Source organism: Vulpes vulpes, chromosome 3, assembly GCF_048418805.1.
Source record: "Vulpes vulpes isolate BD-2025 chromosome 3, VulVul3, whole genome shotgun sequence".
In the NCBI taxonomy this organism is placed as follows: Eukaryota; Metazoa; Chordata; class Mammalia; order Carnivora; family Canidae; genus Vulpes; species Vulpes vulpes.
The window spans coordinates 14,809,105-14,835,424 of record NC_132782.1 but is presented as its reverse complement, the minus strand read 5'-3'; the positions used below and the strand labels follow the sequence as shown (position 1 = coordinate 14,835,424).

At 37.6% G+C, this 26,320-nt stretch overlaps 1 protein-coding gene across 1 annotated transcript in view; it reads left to right on the top strand.

Moving 5' to 3' along the window:
- LRP2 (LDL receptor related protein 2) overlaps positions 1-26,320 on the top strand; it is a 198,132-nt gene that overhangs the window by 124,077 nt on the left and 47,735 nt on the right. The window contains exons 38-51 of the mRNA XM_072751869.1: positions 1,203-1,436; positions 3,006-3,194; positions 6,096-7,016; positions 7,151-7,316; positions 7,689-7,847; positions 8,953-9,242; positions 9,996-10,199; positions 11,090-11,332; positions 14,219-14,344; positions 15,638-15,757; positions 18,359-18,490; positions 19,856-20,057; positions 23,939-24,234; positions 25,290-25,806. Coding sequence (XP_072607970.1) covers positions 1,203-1,436; positions 3,006-3,194; positions 6,096-7,016; positions 7,151-7,316; positions 7,689-7,847; positions 8,953-9,242; positions 9,996-10,199; positions 11,090-11,332; positions 14,219-14,344; positions 15,638-15,757; positions 18,359-18,490; positions 19,856-20,057; positions 23,939-24,234; positions 25,290-25,806 — 3,799 coding nt within the window. The remainder of the gene's footprint in view (positions 1-1,202; positions 1,437-3,005; positions 3,195-6,095; positions 7,017-7,150; positions 7,317-7,688; positions 7,848-8,952; positions 9,243-9,995; positions 10,200-11,089; positions 11,333-14,218; positions 14,345-15,637; positions 15,758-18,358; positions 18,491-19,855; positions 20,058-23,938; positions 24,235-25,289; positions 25,807-26,320) is intronic.

Sequence of the window (26,320 nt, the reverse complement as noted above, 5' to 3'; positions counted from 1 at the left end):
TAAGGACAGGCATTTTTGTCTATCTTGTTTCTTGCTGTATATCCAGTAACTAGATGAGCTTGTGGCACATTGAAGGTTGTCAGTAAACATTTGTTGGATATCTGCTGGAAAAGTGGTAACAGGATAGAATTTTTATTTTTATTTTATTTTATTTATTTATTTATTTATTTATTTATTTATTTATTTATGATAGTCACAGAGAGAGAGAGAGAGGCAGAGACACAGGCGGAGGAAGAAGCAGGCTCCATGCACCGGGAGCCCGATGTGGGATTCGATCCCAGGTCTCCAGGATCGCGCCCTGGGCCAAAGGCAGGCACCAAACCGCTGCGCCACCCAAGGATCCCCAGGATAGAATTTTTAATCTTAAAAAGAATACTTGCCGTCTTCAACCTTTTTTTCATAGATAATCTAACTTTTGATTTCCCCCTTAAATTACCATTATGGCTTAGAGATTATTTTTTAGAGTTTTGACATATTTTATGGCTTTTAGTCTCTAACCAAAGCTTATTAAACAATTTGTTTGCTGTCTATAACCTAGATTTGTTAGTTGGCATTTGTTTTTATTGCATGTGAAAAAAACCTTTAAATGTTATTATTTGTTAATATTTTAAGTCAAATGCCGATCACATTGTTGATCATATAATTAAACTTATGACATTTTAAATGCCAGTACATAAATCAAAAGGGTTAGAAAAATTAGAATTTCCATACTAACTTCCCTAATTCTTCTAATTCCTATACAGATTTGTGGGGCACCTGGGTGGCTCAGTGGGTTAAGTGTATGTCTTTGGCTAACATCATGATCCCAGAGTCCACAGGACTGAGCCCTGCATCAGGCTGCTCGTTCAACAGGGAGTCTACTTCTCCCTCTCCCCCTCCCTCTCCTCCTACTCATGCATTCTCTCCCTCTCTGTCTCTCAAATAAATAAATGCAATATTTTTAAAAACAATTCCTGTATGATTTGTGGAAGTAAAACAATTGATGTTCCATTCTCTAACTACCATATAACAATTCTGGTACCTTTATGTGTTGTTGTAGAAGCTATAGTCTCTTCTATGCTGTTTTTGTGTTGTTAATGCAGGTATTGTATTTTGCTATTGATTTTTATAATGAATTATGTGGTGACCCAATATAAGATATTTGAGATAGCATGTCAAGTATGTGAGGTCAAAAGTTATAAATTAATTTTGATTTCATTTAGATACATCCTCCAATGGCTGTAGCAACAATGTGAATGCCTGTCAGCAGCTTTGCCTGCCTATACCAGGAGGCTTATTCTCATGCGCCTGTGCCAGTGGAATGAAACTGAATCCTGATAATCGGACCTGTTCTCCATATAGCTCTTTTCTTGTTGTTTCAATGCTGTCCATAATCAGAGGCTTTAGCTTGGAATTTTCAGATCACTCAGAAGCCATGGTACCAGTGGCGGGCCAAGGTATGTAAACTCCAACAGAAGTAAGATTTCACTCTGTCTGGTGCCATGTTGAATTCTCGATTCCATAAAGCATTTCTCCACACTTGGATTCTGCATGTAATGAAGCTTGTCTTTCCCTTGAGATAAACTGGTTCTGCCTTGAATTGTTCTTAACCATTAGTGTACATCAGAATGGGAACCCAGATCTTGGTTCCATCTCCAGATTTTCTCATGTAGTAGTCTGGGATAGGGCTAGAGAATTTGCATTCCTAACAAATTCCCAGGGCATGGTGATGTTGCTGGCTCATGGACCATACTGAAAATGACAGGCCTAGAGCAAGATAGAATATAGCATGAGTTTGCAAGTAGTATGCAGAGTTCATGTTTTTAGAGTAACAGCTAATGGAGATTTGGGATCCGGGTTATACTATTTAGAACAGTAAGGAAGTAGACCATAATCTGGTTTCTTAATATGTATTTGATGAGTTGAAATAAATGAGTTGGCAGTATTAGAATCTCCTTAGATTTCTAATACTTAGAAAATACAGTTGTATTTTTGACAGTGTTTTATGTTTGTATACTGTGAACATAGAAAATGATCACTTGCTTCTTAGATGAACCAAGAGATTTCTAGATGTGTGTTACCACAAGGAGAACCAAGTGTTTACTCGCACCACAAGGAGTATGTCACAGGATATTGATAGAAATAAAAGAAAGAAAGGGAAGAAAAAAGGTGAAGGGAATGGAGGAATGGGAGAGATGGTCAGAAGAGGTGACAACACATATGGTGAAAGGAGTCAGGGAGTGTTTGGCACCACACATGCTCCTGACTAATGATTATATTTACAAATACTCAAGACTCATCTTTGTTTTCCTGTATCTTAAAAGTTATGGATCTAAGTTACTATCTTATAAAGGTATAAAATCAATTATATTTTTCTCCCAATTTTTCATTTTCAAAAAATTTAAATCAGAGAAGTTGAGAAAGAAAGGTACCCTGAATATCCTCATACCCTTCATTTAGATAAATTGTTAATATTTCAACATATTTGAACTCTCAGTATGAGTGTGTGTGTGTGTGTGTGTGTGTACTTGCACATACATATACATACATTTAGTGTTACTAGTTTCAAGTGTACAGTATAATGTGGACTCAAGTTTTTATTCATTTTTTTAAATTCAGTGTGTTACATTTACCACAATCACTCTTGACGCTCCTTTGGATTCATTTTGGCCAGATAGAATCTTTTGAAATGACTACCTGTATTTTTTGACACGATCCCATTAATGTTTGAGTGCTTCCTTGCTTCTGGGCATAAGAAGATCTTCTAGGCACCTTGTACCTTCCCCTCCCAAGCTTATAGTGAGCTGTTTCTCCCAGGAACCAGTTCTTATTTTGAGAAATGGCTTTTAGAAACCAACATCTGGGTGCTAGGTATGCTCATTGCAACTGAGAAATAGTTTTATTTTATAATGAGGGCATGGTCAGAGCAAGGGGTTGGGGATGATGGTATGAGAGGAAGGGAAGAAATTTAAAAGTTCTAGTTCCAGTTATAGCATTGTTTAATGATCTTTTCTTAAATGTTTCAGGACGAAATGCGCTGCATGTGGATGTTGATGTATCTTCTGGCTTCATTTATTGGTGTGATTTTAGCAGTTCTATGACATCTCGTAATGCAATCCGTAGAATCAAACCCAATGGGTCTGGTTTTACAAACATTGTTACACATGGGATAGGAGAAAATGGAGTTCGGGGTATTGCAGTGGATTGGGTAGCAGGTGGGTAAGCTGTATAGTGATTTTATTGAAAAGTCTTTTTGTGTTTGCATTTTATTTTATACTTGAAAAAAGTATAATCAGTTTAATCTGACACTATGTATACTACAAATCTATTTTTCTAGATAATTATTGGTATTAAGATAAATTGAATTATGCTTTTAGACCAAGGTGTATGTCTATTAAGTTAATGATCAGGTGTTTCATTGGACAGATTCATAATAGCTAATTCATTTCCTTCTATTAACATAATCAAAAGTAGGCAAAATGGCTAGAAAAATTATGTTGATTTTTTTTCACATTTAGAGTAGCACCTAATTTCTAAATTAAAAATGTCTAAAATTTTCAAGTAGAAAGGGATATTACAATAAGTGAACCATGAAATGACATTTATTTTAAAGCTCAGCAATTTTAGTTAACAAATTCTTAATTGCTTCATCTTGTTCATATATAAAAACTCTTTGATCATTAGGCATTTCCTTTATTGTAATTATATTGAAATGCCTGACCCAGTATTACATTAACTTAGTTGTTTTGATTCATGTACTGAATTTTGTTAATTTTATTTCTATTTTTTAATAATGACATACACAGCATCTATTTATTAATATTCTAAACAACTCTAGGAATACAAATATGATCTCCAGGAGGTAACAGGACCCCCTATCACTGACTTATTCTCTCATTAACCATTGTTGAAGCTCCCACAAACTCTGCGTGATTATAACCCCTGAATCTCCTTTGATGTGCAAAGACATTGAATTGGTTGGTAATTATCCTCACATATGGCTTGATATATTCGAACTCTTGCATAGCAAAATCACCTGCTGTTTTTTAATTTTAATTTTTAATATTTTAAAAATTTTAATTAAATTCCAATTAGTTAACATACAGTGTAATATTAGTTTTATGAATGATACACTAAGAATCAAATGTAGTAAATGTATTATAGTTTTGAGACTATGATCCTATTCTATAAAAATAGGTATCATTGTGTGTTAATCAGGTTTGGTAAGTAGATATCACTTAGAAATATTAAAATATATTATGAAAATCTAGGTACTATAATAAGGGTTTATTCTAAGTAATAAATATCATAGTATGGTTAGATAAGGCTTTAACTGGATTCCTAAATCCCATTTCTGATTACAAATTCCTTTATCACTTCTGAGAATATAGCTAAAGCAGGAGTCTATGGCCTATGGACCAAATGCAGCCCACTGGCTGTTTTTTCACCCACAGTTTTATTAAGAAATAATTGACACATATCACTGTGTAAATTTAAGGCATACAGCATCATGGTTTGATTTACATATATTGTTAAATGGTTAGCACAATAGGTACAACTAACATCCACTGTCTCATATGGATACAATAGAAAGGAAAGAAAGAAGAAAAGAAAAAAATTTTTTTCTTGTAATGAAAACTCTTAGGATTTACTTTCTTAACCACTTTCAAATATGCTATCCATCAATGTTAACTATAGTCATTATGTTGTACATCGTTAGTACTTATTTTTTTATAACTAGAGATTTGTGCTTTTGGACCATGCCTATTTTTGTGAGGAAGGTTTTACTAGAACACAGCTGTGCCTATTTGTCTATGGCTGCTTTTCATGTTTACAATGGCAGACCTGAGTACTTGTGAAAGAAACCATATGCTCTATGAAGCCTAAAATATTTACTATCTGGCCCTTTACAGAAAAAGTTTGCCAAACCTGGATGAAAGGATTTGAATATATAAAGGGTAGATCCGTAGCATATTGCATATTGGCCTGATATCTCCAGAGTAATTTTGACTCAGACAAAAATAAATGTTCCCTGGTAGCAGAATTGACCATTCAACAATAGGCTTTTGACTACATGGAATCAGTATGGGATCACTCTACTCATTCTACTGTCTTCATACCATTGTGTTTTTATTCTAGCATTTGCATCACTGTGTAATGTCCAAAGACAAATGGGCTTTTGCTTTGGTGGCTCAGAGGGTTCATATGATGAAAACAGCTACACTAGTCAGACTAGCCTATTAACTTATGTTAATACACAGAGGCACTTGACACCACTAATAGGCTGAGAAGCTGCTAGCTTTCCCTCTTTGCTCCTTTCATCATGTTTGGAGTATAATTTATGCCATAAAAACGTGTATGAGAATCTCTGGAGATTTAAGTGTTAAACATTCAGGTGGGAGAGGAAGGACATTCTTTCTTTAAAATTTTTTAAAGATTTTATTTATTCATGAGAGAGAGAGAGAGAGAGAGAGAGAGAGAGGCAGAGACACAGGCAGAGGGAGAAACAGGCTCCATGCAGGGAGCCTGATGTGGGACTCGATCCCAGGTCCCCAGGATCACGGTCTGGGCTGAAGACGGCGCTAAACTGCTGAGCTACCCAGGCTGCCCGAGGAAAGACATTCTGGGAAAAAAATTTTCAGTTGAAAGTGGGTTATGATGCTTGCTATGAATTCTAATCTGCTTTAGAAGCTGAAGACAGTCACTTTCTCTTTAAATTTGAAGGAGAAACTTTTTTAAAGGTTTATTTATTTGAGAGAGAGAAAGTGTGTGGGAATAGGGGAAGGGCAGTGGGGAGGGAGAGACTCTCAAGCAGACTCATTTACCCATGTGGGTCTTGAGGCAGGGCTCAATCTCATGACCCTGAGACCATGACCTGAGCTGAAACCAAGAGTTGGACAGTCAACCGACTGAGCTGAGCCACCCAGGCAGCCTGAAACAATTTTAGTTCCTAAGAGAAATTTTTCCAAGTCTAAACTGAGTTATTTATTATCATGTAAAAGATAACATTTACTGACAAAACCTCAGCCTTATATATTTTGTTCTGAATTTGAAAAGATTCCCTCTTTTTCCTTCTTGGTTTTGCATTTATCAGCACGTTCTTCCATTTTCTGCAGGAAATCTTTATTTCACCAATGCTTTCGTGTCTGAAACACTGATAGAAGTTCTGCGGATCAATACCACTTACCGCCGTATTCTCCTTAAAGCCACAGCAGATAGGCCCAGAGATATTGTTGTAGACCCCAAGAACAGGTATCTCTTCTGGGCTGACTATGGGCAAAGCCCAAAGATTGAACGTTCTTTTCTTGATTGTACCAATCGAACTGTGCTTGTATCAGAAGGCATTGTCACACCACGGGGCTTGGCAGTAGACCATAGCAATGGCTACATTTACTGGGTTGATGATTCTTTAGATATAATTGCAAGGATTGGTATTGAGGCAGAGGAAACTGAAGTGATTCGTTATGGCAGTCGTTACCCAACTCCTTATGCCATCACTGTTTTTGGAAATTCTATCATATGGGTAGACAGGAATTTAAAAAAAATCTTCCAAGCTAGCAAGGAACCAAATAGCAGTGAGCCACCAACAGTGATAAGGGACAATCTCAATTGGCTAAGAGATGTGACCATCTTCGACCAGAGTGTTCAGCCCCGATCACCAGCTGAGGTCAACAACAACCCTTGCTTGGAAAATAATGGTGGATGCACCCATTTCTGCTTTGCTCTGCCTGGATTGGACACTGCAAAATGTGGCTGTGCTTTTGGAACTCTAGAAGGTAATGGCAAGAGCTGTGCCATGCCATCAGAAAATTTCCTCATCTTTGCCTTGGAAAACACCTTGAGAAGCTTACATTTGGACCCTGAGGTTCATAACCCACCTTTCCAAGCAATAAGTGTGGATAGAGTTGCTGTAGACCTAGCCTATGATGGCCTAAGTAACAGAATCTACTTCACACAATCATTAGAATCTGGAAACAGTCGGATTTCATACGTCAGTCTAAATTCAGGGACCAGATCACCCACTGCTGTTATTTCAGGTAAGGGCACTCCAGGAGCAGCTTATCTTGGAAGTTGACACAATGTAATCAAAACATGTGGATGACCCCAGGGGTTCTGAAATGCTTTTTAGGACTCTTAATGCCTTTGTATGTGTTTGTTGGTGTATGTCCAGGTAAGGGGAATCCTGATGGCATTGCCTTTGACTGGATCAATAGAAGAATATATTACAGTGACTACACCAACCAGACAATTAACTCCATGGCGGAGGATGGGTCTCAGCGCACTGTGATAGCCCACGTTTCAAAACCAAGAGCAATTGTATTAGATCCTTGCCGAGGGTATGCCACCGTCTTGTTTTTCATACTTTCTATATGCTTATTTCTGGAGGGAGTGGGGCCTGAAATTAGGTTATGTTCATAGACAGCCAACATTTTATGGACTTGAAACTCTGTAGCTATATATTCAAGGGTGAAAGAACATGAGTAACTTTGGGAAGTAATTCCTGTTGTTGCTAGAGAGGTTGGCTGTGTAATAGGAATTACTGCTCTTACTCAGTAAGTTTTAGGAAGCTTTGTGGGTGATGATAGAGTGGGTTTCATTTGGTATATTAATGTGAAATTTGCAGTTAAAGAAGACTGCCATTTTTTTTTTTAACTAAAAGGTGTGGGGTTCCTGGTGGTGAACTAATTATGACTCCTTTTGATGACTAGGTACATGTACTGGACTGACTGGGGTACTAATGCCAAAATTGAGAGAGCCACACTGGGAGGAAATTTCCGGGTACCTATTGTGAACAGCAGCCTGGTATGGCCCAATGGGCTCACTCTGGACTACGAAAATGATCTTCTTTACTGGGCAGATGCCAGTCTGTACGTTCTTTCATTATTTTTGTGGGTGTTGATAAGAAGAGTTCTTGCTTCCACTTTCAGAGGAGGGATTTGCATAATGTGATGAAAATATAATATGCCAAATAGATATGGCCAAAATGTAGAATCACAGTTTTATGAACCATATTCTAGCTTGGTGAATGTACTTGTGAAAATTGATCTATCATGAGATTGAATAATTATGAACTAGAAGGCATCTAAAGATACATTACTAGATGAGTTAATTTCAATTATAATTACAAATGTAATCACTCAATTTATAATCTCCAAGCCCCATGTAACTATCATAAAATAGAATATCTTTTAAATGCACATTGTTATTAAGTGTCCTCTGGGCTTTAGTCTTCAGTTAAAAACATTTTCCTTTAGTCTTTAACTATGGTCATCTCAGCCAATTTCATAGTGTTTTCCTTTCTAACTCTAATTTTATATGTAACTTCTTCAAGTAGCCCTGAAATCACTCATATTCCAATCATCCTAATGGAATAGTTGAAAAGATGAGATGATTTCTTTTATTATTGCTGGTGTCTACATATCAGGAATCTTAACTTTGCTTATTTTCTTAAGATTTTGGTCTTCTGCTTGTGACACTAGCACCTAACAATCTCATCTTTTCTTCATCTTCTCATTTGAAGCAAGCAATGATGTTTAGTGTCTAAATTTGGATCATTATAGGTAAATACCTCTGGGTACTAGGTAAATGACAAATCGAGAAAGTCCTTAAGGGAGTGGGAAGGAAAATGTAATTCATATTTTATTGAGTGACTATTATTGCTAAACACCGAGTTCCATGCATTGTATGTATTATTTCATAATTTTCTCCTATTTTAAATTTCAGCTTGGTTCCCTTTGTAGGATTACTTATAGGTTAGATTAATATTTGGAAATCAATGATTTTGTAGGCCATTGTTTGATATGCAAATGAAGACTCCCATCATCAGATGAAACTTTTCTTCCTGCCATATGCTGCTCTTGAAAAGAAAATTGGGGTCTTGCGTGAAGGAATGGTTAGGCCCAGGCAGTGGGCTGCCATTTGAAAGACTTAGTCTTTCTGGATTCCAACATTTTGTTTTTTACTTCATTTTAGGCAGAAGATTGAACGTAGCACTCTAACAGGCACGCAGCGTGAGGTCATTGTCAACACAGCCTTTCATCCTTTTAGCTTGACTCTCTATGGCCAGTATATTTATTGGACTGACTGGAACACAAAAAGAATTTACCGAGCTAACAAATATGATGGGTCAGGTCAGACAGCAATGACCATGAGTTTTCCCTTCCGGCCTAATGGTATTCGTGTTGTCGTGAAGAACCAACAGCAGCAATGTAGCAATCCTTGCAGCGAGTTTAATGGGGGCTGCAGTCATATTTGTGCACCAGGTAAGGCATTGCCCACAAAGAATGAATCGTGTAGAATAATAATGATGATGCTTGGTAGGGAAGGCCTAATTAGAGATATTCAGCTCTAACAGGACAAAAAAATTGCAGATTCTCCTTGATTTCAGAGTAATTTGTAAAATAGATTTGGGGGTTTATATGTTTAGAGGAAGACTTTAACAGGTTTCTTTTCTATTTGATATGGAGCCCTCTTATGAAGGCAATTTTAACTCAAGCTTGGTGGAAAAAAAATGAAAGATGGGGTCTTTGGCTGCCAAACTTCATGACTCATAAAAATTCCCAACAATGAGCTTACCTCCCTTATGAAAGGATCTAGTTCTTCCACTTAGGAGGTACTATTTATAGTTTGAAATATTTCTGATGATATTTTAAAGTGTGGCATTATATGATTCATTGTGTATTTTATAGATGGCAACTGATTCATAGGAAGATGCATCTTTTGATACTATTGCTTTATAGATTTTGCTAAGGAGTGAGAATCATTTCTATGTTTCAGTGTAGGGAAGAGCTAGTTGTTAAAAATTAGGGTGACTTAGCCATGTTTATTAGAATTGATGGGTTTTTTTTTCATTCTGAGTAAAACATTCAGAATATAGTTGAGAGGCTGATGGGAAGAGTTTCTATGGCATGTCTTCTAGTGCCTTTAATATAGAAATATTGCCACTGCTATTCTGGAAGAGAAAATATGAATGATTGCTACATAAATTTTCGCTTTTTGGGCCAACTTTTATTCAGGTCCAAATGGTGCTGAGTGCCAGTGTCCACATGAGGGCCACTGGTATCTGGCCAACAACAAAAAACACTGCATTGTGGACAATGGTACACGATGTGATAGTTCCAAGTTCACCTGCCTCAATGGGCACTGCATCTTGGAGCAATGGAAATGTGACAATGATAATGACTGTGGTGATGGCAGTGATGAGCTGGAAAGCGTCTGTGGTGAGTTGGACTCTTGGAGCTTTCATTAGGAGGTAAACTTGTCTTTATGCCAAGTGTTTGGTACAGAATCCTGCTGTATGTGAATAGGTTTGAATTTTGTATCTATGTGTCCTGTTAGAATTGAAAACATTTAGTCCAAGAATTCAGACTGTTTAATCACATATAAGCTGATATACATGTCAGGGAATAGTGTATGATGCTTTATTAGGAAGCACCTCTGTAGTGGTTTTGAGCAAAGATGCTGGATTGAAATCTTTGTTATGCCATTTATAATGTGTGTAGCCATTGGAAAGTTCCCTATCTGAGCCTCAGACACCTCATCTGTTAGATGGATCTATTACTAAAATTTCTGGGAGGAGTGAGAGAAATATATGAAAGACATAGCATGGGCCTTGGTGCGTGTTAAGCATGACTTAGCATGGAACTAAGAGCTCTAACAGGTGATTGTTATCATTTTATTAATTTTCATAGCAGAAGGATCCCTAAAAATTTATTGAAATCAGTGTTCAGCTTCCATCCAGATGGGGTGGGTAAAACACTAGAAGTTAGCTACATTTTTCCAATAGACTGTGTAAGGGGCTAAGAGTTTTATTTTCCCCTAGGAAATTTGTTTGTATGCTTTTCTGTGATTGGGATAAAATTTTAAATTGAGATGAGAGAGAAATGAAGTAACTCTGACATTTGCTTAAAATATCTAATTTGCTCAAAAAAAAGTATACAACCTATTTTGTTTAATCTAATTGATAGTTTATCTCCCTTTGCACGCAGTCCGTTTTTGCAGCCATTTTTGCTTTAGAAGGTAATCTCAAAGTATCCCTTTCATTTGATTGTATTTTTTTTTTTTTAGAAACTAGGATGATGCTTCAATCTATGTTCTTTCTTCTTCTTAGCATTTCATACGTGCCAGCCGACAGCCTTCACTTGCGCCAATGGGCGATGCGTCCAGTATCATTACCGCTGTGACCACTACAATGACTGTGGTGACAATAGTGATGAGGCAGGGTGCCTGTTCAGGGAATGTAATGCCACTGTGGAGTTTACCTGCAGTAACAGAAGGTGCATTCCTCTTCAGTTTGTCTGCAACGGCATTAACAATTGCCATGATAATGATACCTCAGATGAGAAAAATTGCTGTAAGTTCAACAAGTATTTATTGTGCTTTGGGGTCTGAAATCTTGTGTGTGTGTGTGTTTGTGTGTGTGTGTGTGTGTTTGTGTGTGTTTTGATTTCTTGAGTCTCTTTCACCTCATGGGAGATCATTGCTTTCTGGAAAAAAAAAGTATTCATCTAGAACATCGATTTCATTTTAATATATTCTGCTAAATGGTTTTTAAAAACAGCTCTAATGTGAATTATTCACCCTACATTTATGGACCCACATGACCATTGAATATTTTATCCTCAAATATTTTATCCTTAGTTTACATATCTGCCACACTAAAAATTCACTTGACAAAATTTTTTATTGTTTTAAAAGTATCAATAGTTACTGACAAATACTATTGCCTAAATGTGTTGTGGTTAATGTCTGTTATGCATAAAACTATACAGCGTGGTGTTGACTGTCATGATTTCTTTCTTTCATTTTTTGGTAAATTGTTTCATTTATTTCTCTGAAATTTCTGGGATTTGCACCTCAGCATCCAGGGAAAATCAAAGAGCAGTGCATAAATTTGAATACATTTTCAATTTGGATATATCTCCATGCTCTGCTGCTTTTATAGGGAGAGTTACATACAATATTTATTTGGATATGCCTTTTAAAAGAACTCCTTCTTATGGAAAATTTCAAACATATACCGAAGTAGAAAGAATGGTAAAATGCAGGCATCCATTACTCAACTCAACATTTATCAACAATTGGTCTATTTGTTTCATCCATTTCCCCTGACTTTTTTTTTCCTGAGTGTTATAAAGCAACTCTCAGACATGCATGTCACTTATGAAGATATTTTGAAAACCAACTACCAGGCCATTATGATGCCTGGAAAAACTGACAATACTTACTTGACTACTCAATCCAAATTTGAATGTTATCATTATTCCCAAAATGTCTTTATGCAGTTGCTCTGTTATATTACCATTCAGACAAGGTCTACACATGGATTTTGATGATTATGGCTCTTAAATCTCTTTTATACCTTAGCAGTGGCTTTATTATTTTTTTTTAAAAGCCATTGATTTATCCTGTGGATCTCCCACATTCTGGATTTGACTAATTGCTTAATTGAGCCATTTATTTTGTCCTTATTTCCTACTAACTGGAATTTGTACCTAGAGGTCTGATTACATTAGGTTCAATTCTTTAAGTAAGAATTCTCCATAGGTGGAACTGTATATTGCCTGTTGCATCACATCATGAAACACATAATACTTGGTTGTTCCACATTAAGTAATGATAAAATTAATTAGTGGATTTAGGAGTCAGCTTGAATCACCCCTTAAGAACTTTCCATTAACCTGTTACCCAGTGGTTTTAGCATACATTAACATATTTTAGAAATCCATTATTTCTTTAAGAGTTACAAACTAAGCGTTTAAAATTCTGTTATTCCTTCTACATATATTAGGTAAAGTTCCATAAAGAAGAAATTTTCCTTATCAGCTATTTTGTTACTCTGAAGTATAATTCTGTGAGATAAATGCTTGATTCTTTCCCTTTGTCAGTTTTCGGAGTAATGAGTTGGTGACCGATGAGTACTAATTTTTGTCCTGTTTTTAGTATTAGACTAATGGATTTTTACATATTTGAATTTTAGTGCAGTAAAGTCATTTAGTCTTTTTGGCACTCAGCTTCACTATCTTAGGCCAGTGGGAGCTCTGTTAAGTTGGGTCCTCTGTTATTTTGACATGGCACATTGCTGTCCATTTCCTACCTGAGACCTGGAAAGAGACCTCATTCCTTCTGTTGATTTAGAGATTACCAGAGTGTTGAGTTGCCCGTTCATATTTGGCTCTCATTTCAGGGCTTTTCAGTATACAGAGGTAGGAAATACAATTTTTTAAGAAAAAGTGTATATTAGTCTTTCCTATTTTAATTTAAGATTATAATTTTTTAACTTAGATTTTATAATTCTGTCTCTTTTATGCTTAAAATATTGGTTTCTGATGACATTAGGACATTTACTTATTTGCTTTATTCTACCATAATTTTGAAATACCTATAATTTCAAAATAACCACACGAGTAATACTATTACCAATAAATCTACTAATCATAATTTAAGATTTTTAGGTCCTTTTTGTTCTTAGATTATGTCCTGCGATGTAGACAGAATAATGGTCTTAAAGTCACTTGAATAATTTATTCTCTGAATGATTATGCTATTAACTTGATGTAGCATTTGCTTCTATTACCATTTCCAAATTTTAAGAATTGGTTTCCTTTTTCCATTTTTATTTCATTGTTATTTATACAAAGTAATATACGTGGTCCCATGGTCAAAATTATATGATCAGTATATTCACAGCAGTCTTTCCTTCTTATCTTCTCAATCTATCCAAAGGGTATCCACCTTCTTCCCCTTAGCCTTCTTTCCTTTCAATATCTTGAATAGCTAGAGGAGAGATTCATTATTGGCTTTTAATCGTGCTTTATTTCTGTTAACAAGGTATGCTGGAGATTTGTACTGTCATTCTTTATTAATGTACAGAGATCTTTTTCATTCCTTTTTACAGCTACATATTACTCCACTGTGTGGATATACCATAGTTTATTTAACTAAGAGTTGAGACTCTTGTTGGTGCTATTAAATAATTAAAACAGATGATTTAAAGGACAAAGTAACTAACTATGCTCTCTCCTCACCCCCCACCCTCATCAGCTGGAAATAATTTCTTTTTACTCTAGAAGCAATGGTGAAAAATAACTGTCATGGTTGATGCCTCTGTGAGAGATTTAAACATATCTCTCTTCTGGTGTTTTGAGTCCAGTAGCTCTGTTAGTTAGCATGGACATTTTTAATGCTGTATCTATGTGATGAATCTGTTCCAAATATTTATCTGGCTGTCTTTTCCAAGCTGATCGCACCTGCCAGCCCGGATATGTAAAATGTCAGACGACCAACATTTGCATTCCTCATTTTTACTTGTGTGATGAAGACAATGACTGTGGAGACATGAGTGATGAAAGCCCTGTTTTCTGTGGTAAGAGAAGCCTGCTGCTCTTTCTGTGATTCCAGAGATGCATGTCTAGAGCTAATACATGGATATATAGCCTAAGTGTTGGGGCTATTTGTCACCTCAGGCAGTTACTTTAGGATATGATTAGAGGAGCATAAGCAACCACTCTCTCTGTTGTCTTTGGATGGATTTCTACTCCAAATATTTGTTCCAGAGTCCTGCTCTGATACCTGACCTTTTACAATTGTGGAGCCATTTCTCCCAGAGTCCAGGGCCTCTTGTTTTCAGGAATCACCGCCCACAACAGAATATGGATGTCAAGCTCTTATATTTACTCTAAATATGATTAAAGTTACCATTAGTAACTGAAAGAACTTTTCTTTTAAATATGCTTGAATTTCAGAAACCTTTGTTTTGTATTTAGCAATTTGGTTCAGTCAAGCATTTCCCTGTATTTATACATTGAATTAAAAGGCCTTTCTTAAGCTTGATAACTTTGAGGCTATCAGCATAAATAGATGCATAATTTAAGACTTTAGTAATTATCACCAGACCAGGGTACAGTCATAGAATAGGCGTCAGTTGCAGTAAGAACAGGACAAAGCAGAATTCAAGATGTAGCCATCAGAGAGGGACATGTAGATTAGAGGTAGTATGACCTATCAGAGACCTGCTTCCTTATCAATTTTACCCCTGTGAATCCTCAGATATCAAGGTCCAAAGCAAAGGGCCTTGTAGACCAGAAGAATGTAAGACTTGATTTTAGTTTGTACCCACAAAACAATTTAGAAAGTATATCTGACCAGAGCTACCTAAGGTTACTCAAGACAAGAATCAATATTCAAGCACAGGTAAAGCCATTTTTGCAAGTAAAGATCCCATATAACAAGGATGAATAAGAATACAACTGTCTTTTTAAAACCATGTGGGCTGAGCTCAGATAGGGTCGTTTCTGCTTTTAATATTGTCTCCATAGAAGTTATTTACTTTTAGGTTACAGCAGAAAACATAGAACCAAGTCTCCTTATATGTAACTTGTTTCATATATCAAAAAGATATTTCTTTGATGTTTCTAACAAATACAATTTTCTGTTGGGTTTCTAGAATCTAGAAAGAAAAGTTCTGGAAAACTGGAGCAGTATTGCTTGCCTTCTCTCTCCCTGCCTTCCCCTCCCCCCACCCCCCGAAAGCTTATTTAAAACTCTGCCCAGGCCTCAGTCTTCTTTCCCTGGCACCTATTTCAGATATATGGGCAAATGGTTAAGACTAATGGGAACAAGCCTGTGTCTTACTCCTGGGTTTTACCTCTGTCCTCAGCTTCTCACACGTGCAGCAGTGATGAGTTTCCCTGTACATCTGGACGTTGTATCCCTAAACACTGGTACTGTGATGAAGAGGGAGATTGTCCTGATGGCTCTGATGAACCTGCCACTTGTGGTAAGAGAGTAAGCAAGCAAGACAAGCATTATGATGCAGCTAGAGAAACTCTTCCATTACTTCCAAGTGCAGACTAGGATCACAGCTGTCAAATGTTTACATTCTGTGCCTCTCCTCTCAGCTAAGACAATAAAACCACTCAGCCTCAGCAGACAGGCATTAAAAAAAAAACCTGTTAGTGTAGGGTGCCATGTGGGGAGCTGATCAGGGTATGGAGGCTGCTGACTGATGCTCATGAAGTGAGATTATGTTGGTGATGCACCTAATATTGTGCCTGGCTTATAGAGCTCAACTAACTTTAATTGACTGTGAATTGGAATTTCGGAGTTTGGTTGAGTTCTGGCCCAAAGGCTGTGGGAGGATGCAAGTGATTGGAATTATATATACGGGGCAGGGCCATATTATATACATACATCCTCCTCCTGTTCTGTGTGCCAGCTTATGAGGTAAGGTCCCATGGCCATCTGAGTTTCCTAAGAAGTTCAGGGGGCCCTCTGGTTGTATTCCTGGAGGCAGTTTTGCCTATTTGTATTTGGAGGCTGCTATTAACCTTTCCAAGTTCTAATCTATGTCCATGCACATTTTTTTTTAACATAACTGTCATTGCTTTTTTATCTGTCAATGAATCACTCTGCGAACTATGACCATGTCCAGCTGCCTATCTTTATGAAGTTTTATTAGATTGTAGCAACTTATTGTCTATGGCTGCTATTGTGCTACAATAGCAGTGTCGGGTAGGTGTGGCAAAGAACATATGTTCTAAGCCTAAAATATTTGCTACCTGGTTATGAGAAAGTTTGCTGACCCTTGTTTACATAGTCTTGATGCTCCTTTATTTTTTTTAAGATTTAATTTATTTATTCATGAGAGAGAGAGAGGCAGAGACATAGGCAGAGGGAGAAGCAGGCTCCATGCAGGGAGCCCGATGCAGGATTCGATCCTGGGCCTCCAGGATCAGGCCCTGGGCTGAAGGCAGCTCTAAACTGCTGAGCCACCAGGGCTGCCCTTCATGCTCATTTTTCATGGCAGTATAACATTCCATCGAGTGGTTGTATAATCTTTGCATTAACTGTTTCCAAGCATTTAGATGGCTTTTATCTTTCCCCTATAGTAATAGTTAATCTGCAATACAATAATGATATATAAAATTTTTTATTTGATATTATTTTCTTGGTACCATTTTCATAGTTTTACAGCTGAATCAGACTATTTTCCATTTCTATTCTCTCAGGAGAGTGGTATTTGAAGCTCTTTGCCAAGTCCTCTTTCCCCAACACTGATAGTTTTGTAGAAAGCAAAGGACATGTAGAATTTGAAGGATCTATAATGGAAATACTTAACTATTGGGTGAATGGAATAGTATTAGAGATTGGCTTAGACATATGAATGATTGGTTCAAAGAAGAGTAAGTATCGTTTCCAAACTTCTCCCTGGGAACCAGTCAGTAAGTGGTACCAACTGCCTATCCTGTTTATGGATGCATTCTCATAATATGCAGGAGTATTGTTTTAAAGAAATCATAAGATGTATACAAAAAAGCAAAATTTCCAATTTCTCAGCCTTCTCACTCTCCAAGTAGAATCACTACTACCGGTGAGTGTTGAATTCTCCTTATCCTTTTCTGTATATGCTAATATATAATTTTTAAAACACAAATAGAGACCTTACATTGGAAAGATGCTTATAGGCTAGATTTCTAGAAGGGGTGTTTTTTGTGCCAAAGGGTCTCCATCTCTCAAAAAGGCTGTGGTGATGTACATTCCTTTCTTAGCAGCTTATGAAAGGTCCTGCTTCTCCTTACTGTTATCATTATGTTATATTTTTTATAGTTAAAATTTAATTTACTTTTGCCTTAGATTAATTTTGAGGGGACCTTGTGTGTATGGGCCTATGACAAATAGTTGATAAGGATATGTGGGGTTATGATGAAAGAATTTGAGTCAGTGATGTCTAATTTAAAGCATAAAGTTGCCTTATCAGTTTAATTCAACAAATATTTATTGAGCACTTATGTTCTAGGCACTTTGGGGCTATATCTGTGAATAAGTCAAAGATCCCTGCCCACATGGTGCTTATGTTCTAGTGAAGGGACCCAAGCAACAAAACAGGTAAATTGTATAGCATGTTGAAAGGTAGCAAGTGCTATGGAGAAAAGCAAAAAATAAATAAATAAATAAAATAATAATAATAATAAAAAATAAAAAGAGAGAGTGCACACAGGAAGATAGGGATCAGGCATGCTGGGAGGATGGTTGGGATCAAACAAAATGTTTTGGGATGAAAGTAGACTTAAAAATGAAATGTGTGAAATAGTAATTTATAGTCTCTTGGGAAAAGACTATTATATCTCTATCATACCTGTAAGGAAATATCAAATCACATCCTAGTAACAAAAAATAATGAGGCTTTGCACCCTCATTTGACTACTTCAGTCTTAGAGTACTGGTCACTGGTACCAGGCTCCTTAGAGGGCCTAACATAGATATACATAGCTAGATAATGCTCTGTCAGGTTTTTTAGACAGCCCATGTGATAGCAGGCTTCTTCTAAGACTGCAAACCACTTTTTTCCCTGACAGTGTTTTTTTTTATCTTTCCTCAGAGTACCTTGAAGCAACATGCTTAAGTAGTGAGTTCAAGTGTGACAGTGGGAGGTGCATTCGAGAGGAATGGATCTGTGATGGGGATAATGACTGTGGGGACATGAGTGATGAGGATGAAAGACACCACTGTGGTAAGTGAAACCTTCATTCCTCTGCAGAGATGCAAGGGAAACTGGAATCGGGAGATTTATTTTTGTGTCATTGGAGAGTATGACAGTCAGATGCCTCTTTAATTGATTGCATGCTGATAAAATGTTACCCTTATTTTTACACTCTGAAGTTGTTTGATAGCATCCACTTAGATGCTTTAAAATGTTAAAAACATGATTTTAATGTTGATTGTCTTTCTCTTACATGTAGCTAACAGAAATAATGTCCTATACTTCTGGAGCAGGTAAAGAGAACTCAATTGGCCAATCTTATTAGCAGGTTTAAACAGTATAGCAATTAACTGTGCCTCCAGTTTCATCTATTACCTTGCTGTGGTTATTTCAAGGAGTGGGTGGAAGGAGCATTATTCCTTTTGAGTGGTTTGTGGAATGGACCATGGAACACCATTTTCCATTACCAACAGTGCATGGAACTCTTAGCTATGATGTCTTAGAAGAGTGTCTTTCCATTGTACAGCCACATTGTACAGTGGCTCCCTGATGTTTGCATTTCATTGTAACCCCATATGTCATTGACTTGGGTGGCTGTCTATAGCTCTACATGTACTCTATCCATTGAAATGGGTAGTTGGCAGCTGCACAAACATAGACTAGCATGTGCTTTTCCCACTCCCCCTCTTATGTCTCCCATTCATCCACAATGAGATTGGATAAAATGCCAGGTTTTTAAAATTATATTTTAGCATCTCATCCTTTTCTGAACAGTGTCATGGTTTCTGACAACTCTTATTGACATATTCTCCTCCTATCCTCCTATATACCTTCATTCTATTTGGGAGGTAGCTGTAATGTAGTGGAAAAACCCTAAATTTGGAGAAAAAAGACCATGTTTGAAGCCCTAGGTCTTTAGAAAGTGACTTGAAGCCATCTAGTTTGAGCTCCAATTTTCATCTGTAGAACTGGCAGAAAAATACCTATATCACTTTGTGTTTTTGTGATTACACTTTTTAACCAAAATTTTTTTTACTAAGTATAAGTCATTTTTGGTTATACAAATAACAAATGGGAATAGTTTTCTGAAGCTGTAAGGGAAAAATAGGATTTTACATTAATTTTATGGAAAACTAAATGAGATGTTTTATTATGTTTATTTCTTACTTCTGAAAAAAAATTCAAGGTCCAGAGCAGTTAAAATGGAATTTAAAGCTATTTTTATTATAATCTGTTATTAGGATAGTAATGTGACTTGTCTACCTGTTTTACTCTAATTTCGCCTCATCCCTCAGACTACTAAGTAATATAAAGCAAGCAAAATGGTTCAGAATGGATTTGACTACTACCATGAATTTTCATGTGGTTTCTTTTTCTTGTGTGCTTTGGTTTCAGAGAGTCACAACTGCTCAAGTTCTGAGTTTCTCTGTGCAAACAATGTGCCTCCATCCAGGAAGTGCATTCCTAAATCCTGGGTCTGTGATGGCGATGCGGATTGTACCGATGGCTATGATGAGCATCAGAATTGCACCAGGAGATCTTGCTCTGGAAATGATTTCACCTGTAGTAATGGATTGTGTGTCCCACACTCATACAGGTGAATTGGGGCTTAGAAAATTTCCCAGTAACCTCAAATGTCCACAGGGGCAGGGCTAATATCCATTAGGATATTATCCATTAGGCATCATGGCCGTAATGTACTTTTAGTGGCCTATGAAAATGTTTGGATTTCATTTAAAATCAAAAGAAAAAAAGAGAACGTTTAGATCAACAAGAGTATTTTAATACATAATATTAATATATTTGCCTTTATACCAATATGACCATTAAATACAATTTTTAATATGTTCATGGAGGAAGGGGCTCATGATGGTAAAAGGGCTTATGGTTCATGAAAGGCATAATGCAACCTTGTCCAGAGGGCCAGGGCGGTGAATGAAGTGGGCTTGATATAAGAAAATTCTTTCTTGAAGCAGGTGACACTCTTGGTTTTCCACTTGGTGTAGAGGCGTGGGAGTAGAGGCATGGATACAAGAAATATTTTATTTTTCCCTTTGCTATAAGAAAACTAACAGTACAAGCATGATCATATGGAGCTTGGCACTTAGGCTTAGAGGCAATGAAACAATGGGAAGAGGCAGGTGAGGTGAGCTGAGATTGCATGTTCCAGCTAAGAGATACAAATGCTGTTTAGCATTGCACAGAAGTGCTGTTCTATTTTGAGAGAAAGGGAAATCTGGATTTCCATATTAAATACTCTGATTTTACTTATTTATTTATTTTTTGAGGGAGATGGAGGAGGGGCAGAGGGGTAGGGGGGAAGGGGTGGGGGAGGGTGTAGAAATGGGCAGAGAGAAAGAATCTTAAGCAGGTTCCATGCTTAGCAGGAAGCCTGATATGAGGCTGGATCTCATGACTTTGAGGTTATGACCTGGATCGAAATCAAGGAAGAGAACATGCTCCTATTAATTCTATCTTTAATTAATTAATTCTTTAATTAATTTTAATTAATTAATTTTTAATTAATTTATTCTTTAATTTAATTAATTCTAAATCTTTTTTTAAAATTTTTTAAAAAAATTTATTTATGATAGTCACACAGAGAGAGAGAGAGAGAGGCAGAGACACAGGCAGAGGGAGAAGCAGGCTCCATGCACCGGGAGCCCGACATGGGATTCGATCCCAGGTCTCCAGGATTGCACCCTGGGCCAAAGGCAGGCGCCAAACCGCTGCGCCACCCAGGGATCCCGAAATCAAGAGTTAAATGGTTAACTGACTGAGCCACCCAGGTGCTCCTAAATACTCTGATTTTAAATGCTGGAAACAAAATGTAAAATTTTTAGAGTACTACAGGTCAAAATAGTTTCAGTGCACTGCCTGCCAGTTTTGTGGACCTCTCCTATAATATCCTGTTGCTTGATTTCTTATCACTTTCTCTAAATGGGCCATTACAAAGATTTATACTTTTTCTTTGGTGCCCTGCCTTCTCACTATCCCCACTTGGCAAATTTTTGGATGTATAGGGAAATTGAGAAGAAAAATGATGTGTAACCCTGATGGACTAGGGGAATAGTAAGAACATTAAGAAAAGTAGAAGAGCCCAGGAGGGAGTTTGCTCCAGGTAGATAGTGAGTTTGATGTAGTGGGATTTCCTGGGGTGACAATATATATTAGGCATTTGGACACATAGAACTGGAGTGAAGGAAAGATATTGCATGTGCCTATGACGGTGAAAGGACATACACGCATGCCGTCAGCAACAAGAACTGTCAGCTCATCACTTGCTAAGGAAGGAGATGGAAAACATAAAAAGCTGGCACAAGGTCGGAGCAGCTGAGCTTCTGGAACCATGGGCTTCCTAAGGCAGTCCCTCAACAGGCCTTGAAATCCAGTGTGGTGCAGAGCTGTGTATTCGTGAGGGTAGTCCTAAGGAGGCCAGAGAAGGTCAAGTCATGTCCTGTGAGTGCTGCAAAAGGCACAGGGGCTTGGCATTATGACCAAAAAATGGTAATGATGAAGCCCAAGTAGACACTGCTGAGCAGTGGTTGTATTGACCCCGAAGACACTCGGAAGACAGAGCTGTCTTCTTTTATAGTGAAATCATATTTCACTATTCTTTGTCCATATTTAACTGATGTGGATGTGTTCTGTAGATTTTAATTTTTTGTAATGAAGGTGAATAAATCCTTATCTGTATTTTCTCCCGACTTGCTAAAGAGTTCTATTATGCTGTACTGCTATATGTTCTTCTAAATTCTGTAAATATTTAGTACCATCAGTCTGAGATATTTTCTGGAGACCAAACCTTGGTATCTACAGAAGAGATATGTATCTGGTCTTAATTTTTATCAGATTCTAGGTTACCTCTACTTCCTTCCTGAACTTTCTGACCTCTTTTTTCATGATTCCATTATTCCTGTGATCTTGCGATTACTTGTGATCTTGTGATTACTTGTGATCTTGTGATTACTTGTGACTTACCCCTGTCCTACCAGACTTATTGATTTCATCTTTTCCTTTCTTTGTTCCTTCTTTCCTCCCTTCCTTCCCCCCCCCGTTTTCTCTCACTCTGGTTTTGTTTTGTTTTGTTTTGACTGAGCTTTCTGAATTGCTTTTGCATGTTCCCCCATTTGGTATGGTGGTACAGGGGATCATTTTTCCTATTGACTTTTTTCCTCTTGGCTCGTTACTGATGCAGCTGAAGAACCTGGATAAGACTGAGTTTTGAGCAGCTTGCTGGAATATTGACATTCAATTATGTCCAAAAATCTTATGATTTGCTTTTCTAAATGACCTTTTTTTTTCCTTTTGAGTTGGATCTAGAGGAAAGAAAGCATTGGTGTTTCAAATCATTTGGAAATGAGTTTAATAGCTCCCAGAAGACCAAATGGGGCTGAATCAGCTTGCTCTGATCACAACTTTCTTTCCAGTTACATGCACACATTTTGTTATAAATCACTTTGCCAGCACCCTAGGTTTGTGGATGGCATTGCTGATTAGTGACCTGACCATAGATCAATTGTAAACTTGACCATATTCAGCTTTGGTATCTTAGCATCTTTTACTACTGTGCCTCCAGCACCTGTGCCCTCCATAGTAAATCCTTTCATGAATTGTCAAATATTAGCTTTGTGAATCCTTATCCAGGATTCCTTCATACTTATTAATTCCTTTATTATGAATTCCATGATTCCTATATGCTTATGTTTTGTTACTGTCAACAGGACCCCTTGAGTAATCATGACTTTCAGGGGATTTGGGAATAATGTGGAGAAGAAAGACCAGTCTGACTTATAGAATTTCAGGGAGTTATATTGTCTTTGTGATGCCTGGGAATGTTAGGTCCCCAAATAGGACTAGGAAATGTCTTGTTCCTTTGCCAACAGCCCATGCTATTCTACTAGTTTTCCCTCTTTCCCAACACTATGACTACTTGAATCTCATTTAGGTGGCAGGGTATTATGATTAAAGATGGAAGGAACAGGACAATGCAAACATTACTCCAATTGGAAGATAGGTGTTCGTGGAGGACGCATAATGATCTTATGTATATGTTCACTTGGGTATGGGCGCGTCTATCATATGGCTGCCCAGGATATTGCCTGTGCCCATAAGTCGTCACATTGTCTGATAAATAGATCAAACAAACACCAAAACTATAAATTTGTGTTTAATTAATTTTTCAGTTGCTTAAAAATGAATGCAGTTATTTTTAATATCCCTAGATTGACATTTCTAATGGTATCAACCAGTACCTGGGGAAATCATATGGAATGTTAATATTAGATTCTTCTATAGCTGGAGATTGGTGAGGTAAATAAAGATTCTGGGAGAGAGGGAACTAAGGACATGGGTGATCTTGTTACTGAAATAGCTGGCCTGACATTCAGGTAGACAGGGGAAGAAGCAAAGGCTCAAATGGGTGATAGTTGAGGCTTGTCAACCTTTCCAAGAGTGGTACTGGGTCTCATTATACAGGTGTGACCGGCGCAATGACTGTGGGGACTACAGTGATGAGAGGAACTGCTCCTACTCCACCTGCAGTGAGAACCAGTTTACCTGTCAGAATGGGCTGTGCATTTATAAGCAGGATGTCTGTGATGGGGAAAATGACTGTAGAGATGGGTCTGATGAGCTAGAGCACCTATGCCACACTCCAGAAACCACATGCCCCCCTCATCAGTTCAAGTGTGACAATGGGAACTGCATTGATATGGCAAAAGTCTGCAACCACCTGGATGACTGTTCAGACAACAGTGATGAGAAAGGATGTGGTGAGTATAACAGAAAATTTGGGAAAAGGAAAACAGTGAGACTTCATGTGGATTCTCAACCCTTTATGACCCACTGGGACTTTCTAGTCTGTCCTCTAAATAGATTATTACCAGAAAATTCCTATAGCTTGTCTATCAAAAAGTAAGCATTTCTTGGTATATAAGGTTAGTACATAAACATTTTTAGGCAAATTCATCACGTAGGCAGTCATTACAGAGAATAGAAGATGAGAAAATTCATACTATTAGTAGCTAACACCATTGTTAAACAGGACAAACCCTTTGAGCCCTTAAAATGACTTGTTGTCTGAGCTGTCCCTCTGCTAGGATTCCTTTGTTCGTTTTCGTCCTTAGGTGATTGAAGAGGAGAGTTTTAAACTCCCTCTTATTCCGACCTCCATGGGTAAACCAGTTGAGCATTTATAAAATAAAGAATTAATAGGAGCATGTTCTCTTCCTTGTGGAGGCAGTTTCTAGGTGAGCTTGGCCATGTGTCACAGGACCAAGCAGAATTACACCTGGTGGACTGCTGGGAGGCTCATCCTATATTGAGAGAGCCAAATGTATGCATCTCTTCCCAGCTCCATGTCTGGTGATGTCACCCTGGTATCCTGAAATTGGCCATGGTATGAGAGTCACACCACTGAAATGGAAGATGCTACGAATCACAGCATCCTCTCCCCACCCCCAAGAGCTATTTTATCAGCACACCACTGACCAGGCTCTTTTCTTTTGCTCTTCTTTCTCCTCTCCTCTGTCATTTTACTTATTGGTCACAAGGAGATTGGCAGGTATGGGATTAGAAGTCAAACATACGTTTGTTCATTATATTAGTTGTTGAAACCACTGGTGAAGGATTAAGTTGAGGAGGATACTGAAAAATAGTGACTATTGAATATCTCTGGCCTTCAGAAAACCCTTATTGTCTGTCCTCTTTTAGCATGATTGATCAAGAATTAGGCTGTCCAGTGAGAAGGTTGATCTTTGGACCATTGTGGTGGGTCTGTTGTACAACGTTTTAGCTTCTCTAATACCTGTCTTTTACTTACTTACAGGTGTTAATGAGTGCAATGACCCTTTGCTCAGCAGCTGTGACCAAAACTGCACAGACACCCTCACCAGTTTTTATTGTTCTTGTCGTCCTGGTTACAAGCTTATGTCTGACAAACGGAGTTGTGATGATATTGATGAATGCAAGGAGACGCCCTTTGTCTGTAGTCAGATGTGTGAGAATGTAATGGGCTCCTACATCTGTAAGTGTGCCCCAGGCTACATCCGAGAACCAGATGGAAAGAGCTGCCGGCAGAACAGTAACATCGAACCCTATCTCATTTTTAGCAACCGTTATTATTTGAGGAATCTAACTACAGATGGCCATTATTACTCCCTCATTTTACAAGGACTGGGCAATGCTGTGGCTCTGGATTTTGACCGAGTAGAAAAGAGATTGTATTGGATTGATGCAGAGAATAAAGTCATTGAGAGAATGTTTCTGAATAAGACAAATAGGGAGACAGTCATAAACCACAAACTACCAGCAGCAGAAAGTTTGGCTGTAGATTGGGTTGCCAGGTAAGAAAACACAGAGGAGCTTTCTAAAAGCTAAAAATTATTTAAAAATTTTAAATATTTTAAAAACTATTTTTTAAATATGATTTTTAAAAAATACTATAACCTTTCTTCACCTTAATAGAGATTTGAATCCAGGCTTGTGACTGTCTCATTCATCAGGATTTACCCAACTGAATTAACTGGCAAGGCTTGTAGATTTATGCATACTCACTCATTCTCTCATCCTCGTTAACAGGATGTTGCTGTGCCAACACTGTAATAGTCTGACATCCAGCTTGGTTGGAGTAGGGCTCCCCAAGCCTTCTATAAGGGAAATCACTCTCCTTCTAGGTAGAATTGACTAACAGATCTTAAATGACACTCATTCTAGGGGCATTGAATCCTTTGCTTTGGGACTCTGCTGAAAGCCATGAACCGCATGCTGGATAAAAGCATGTAGGATGTTTACACTCATACAATTTTGCATCAGTTTTAGAGGGTTCATAGATTCCCCCAAAGCCTCACCTACCGTGAT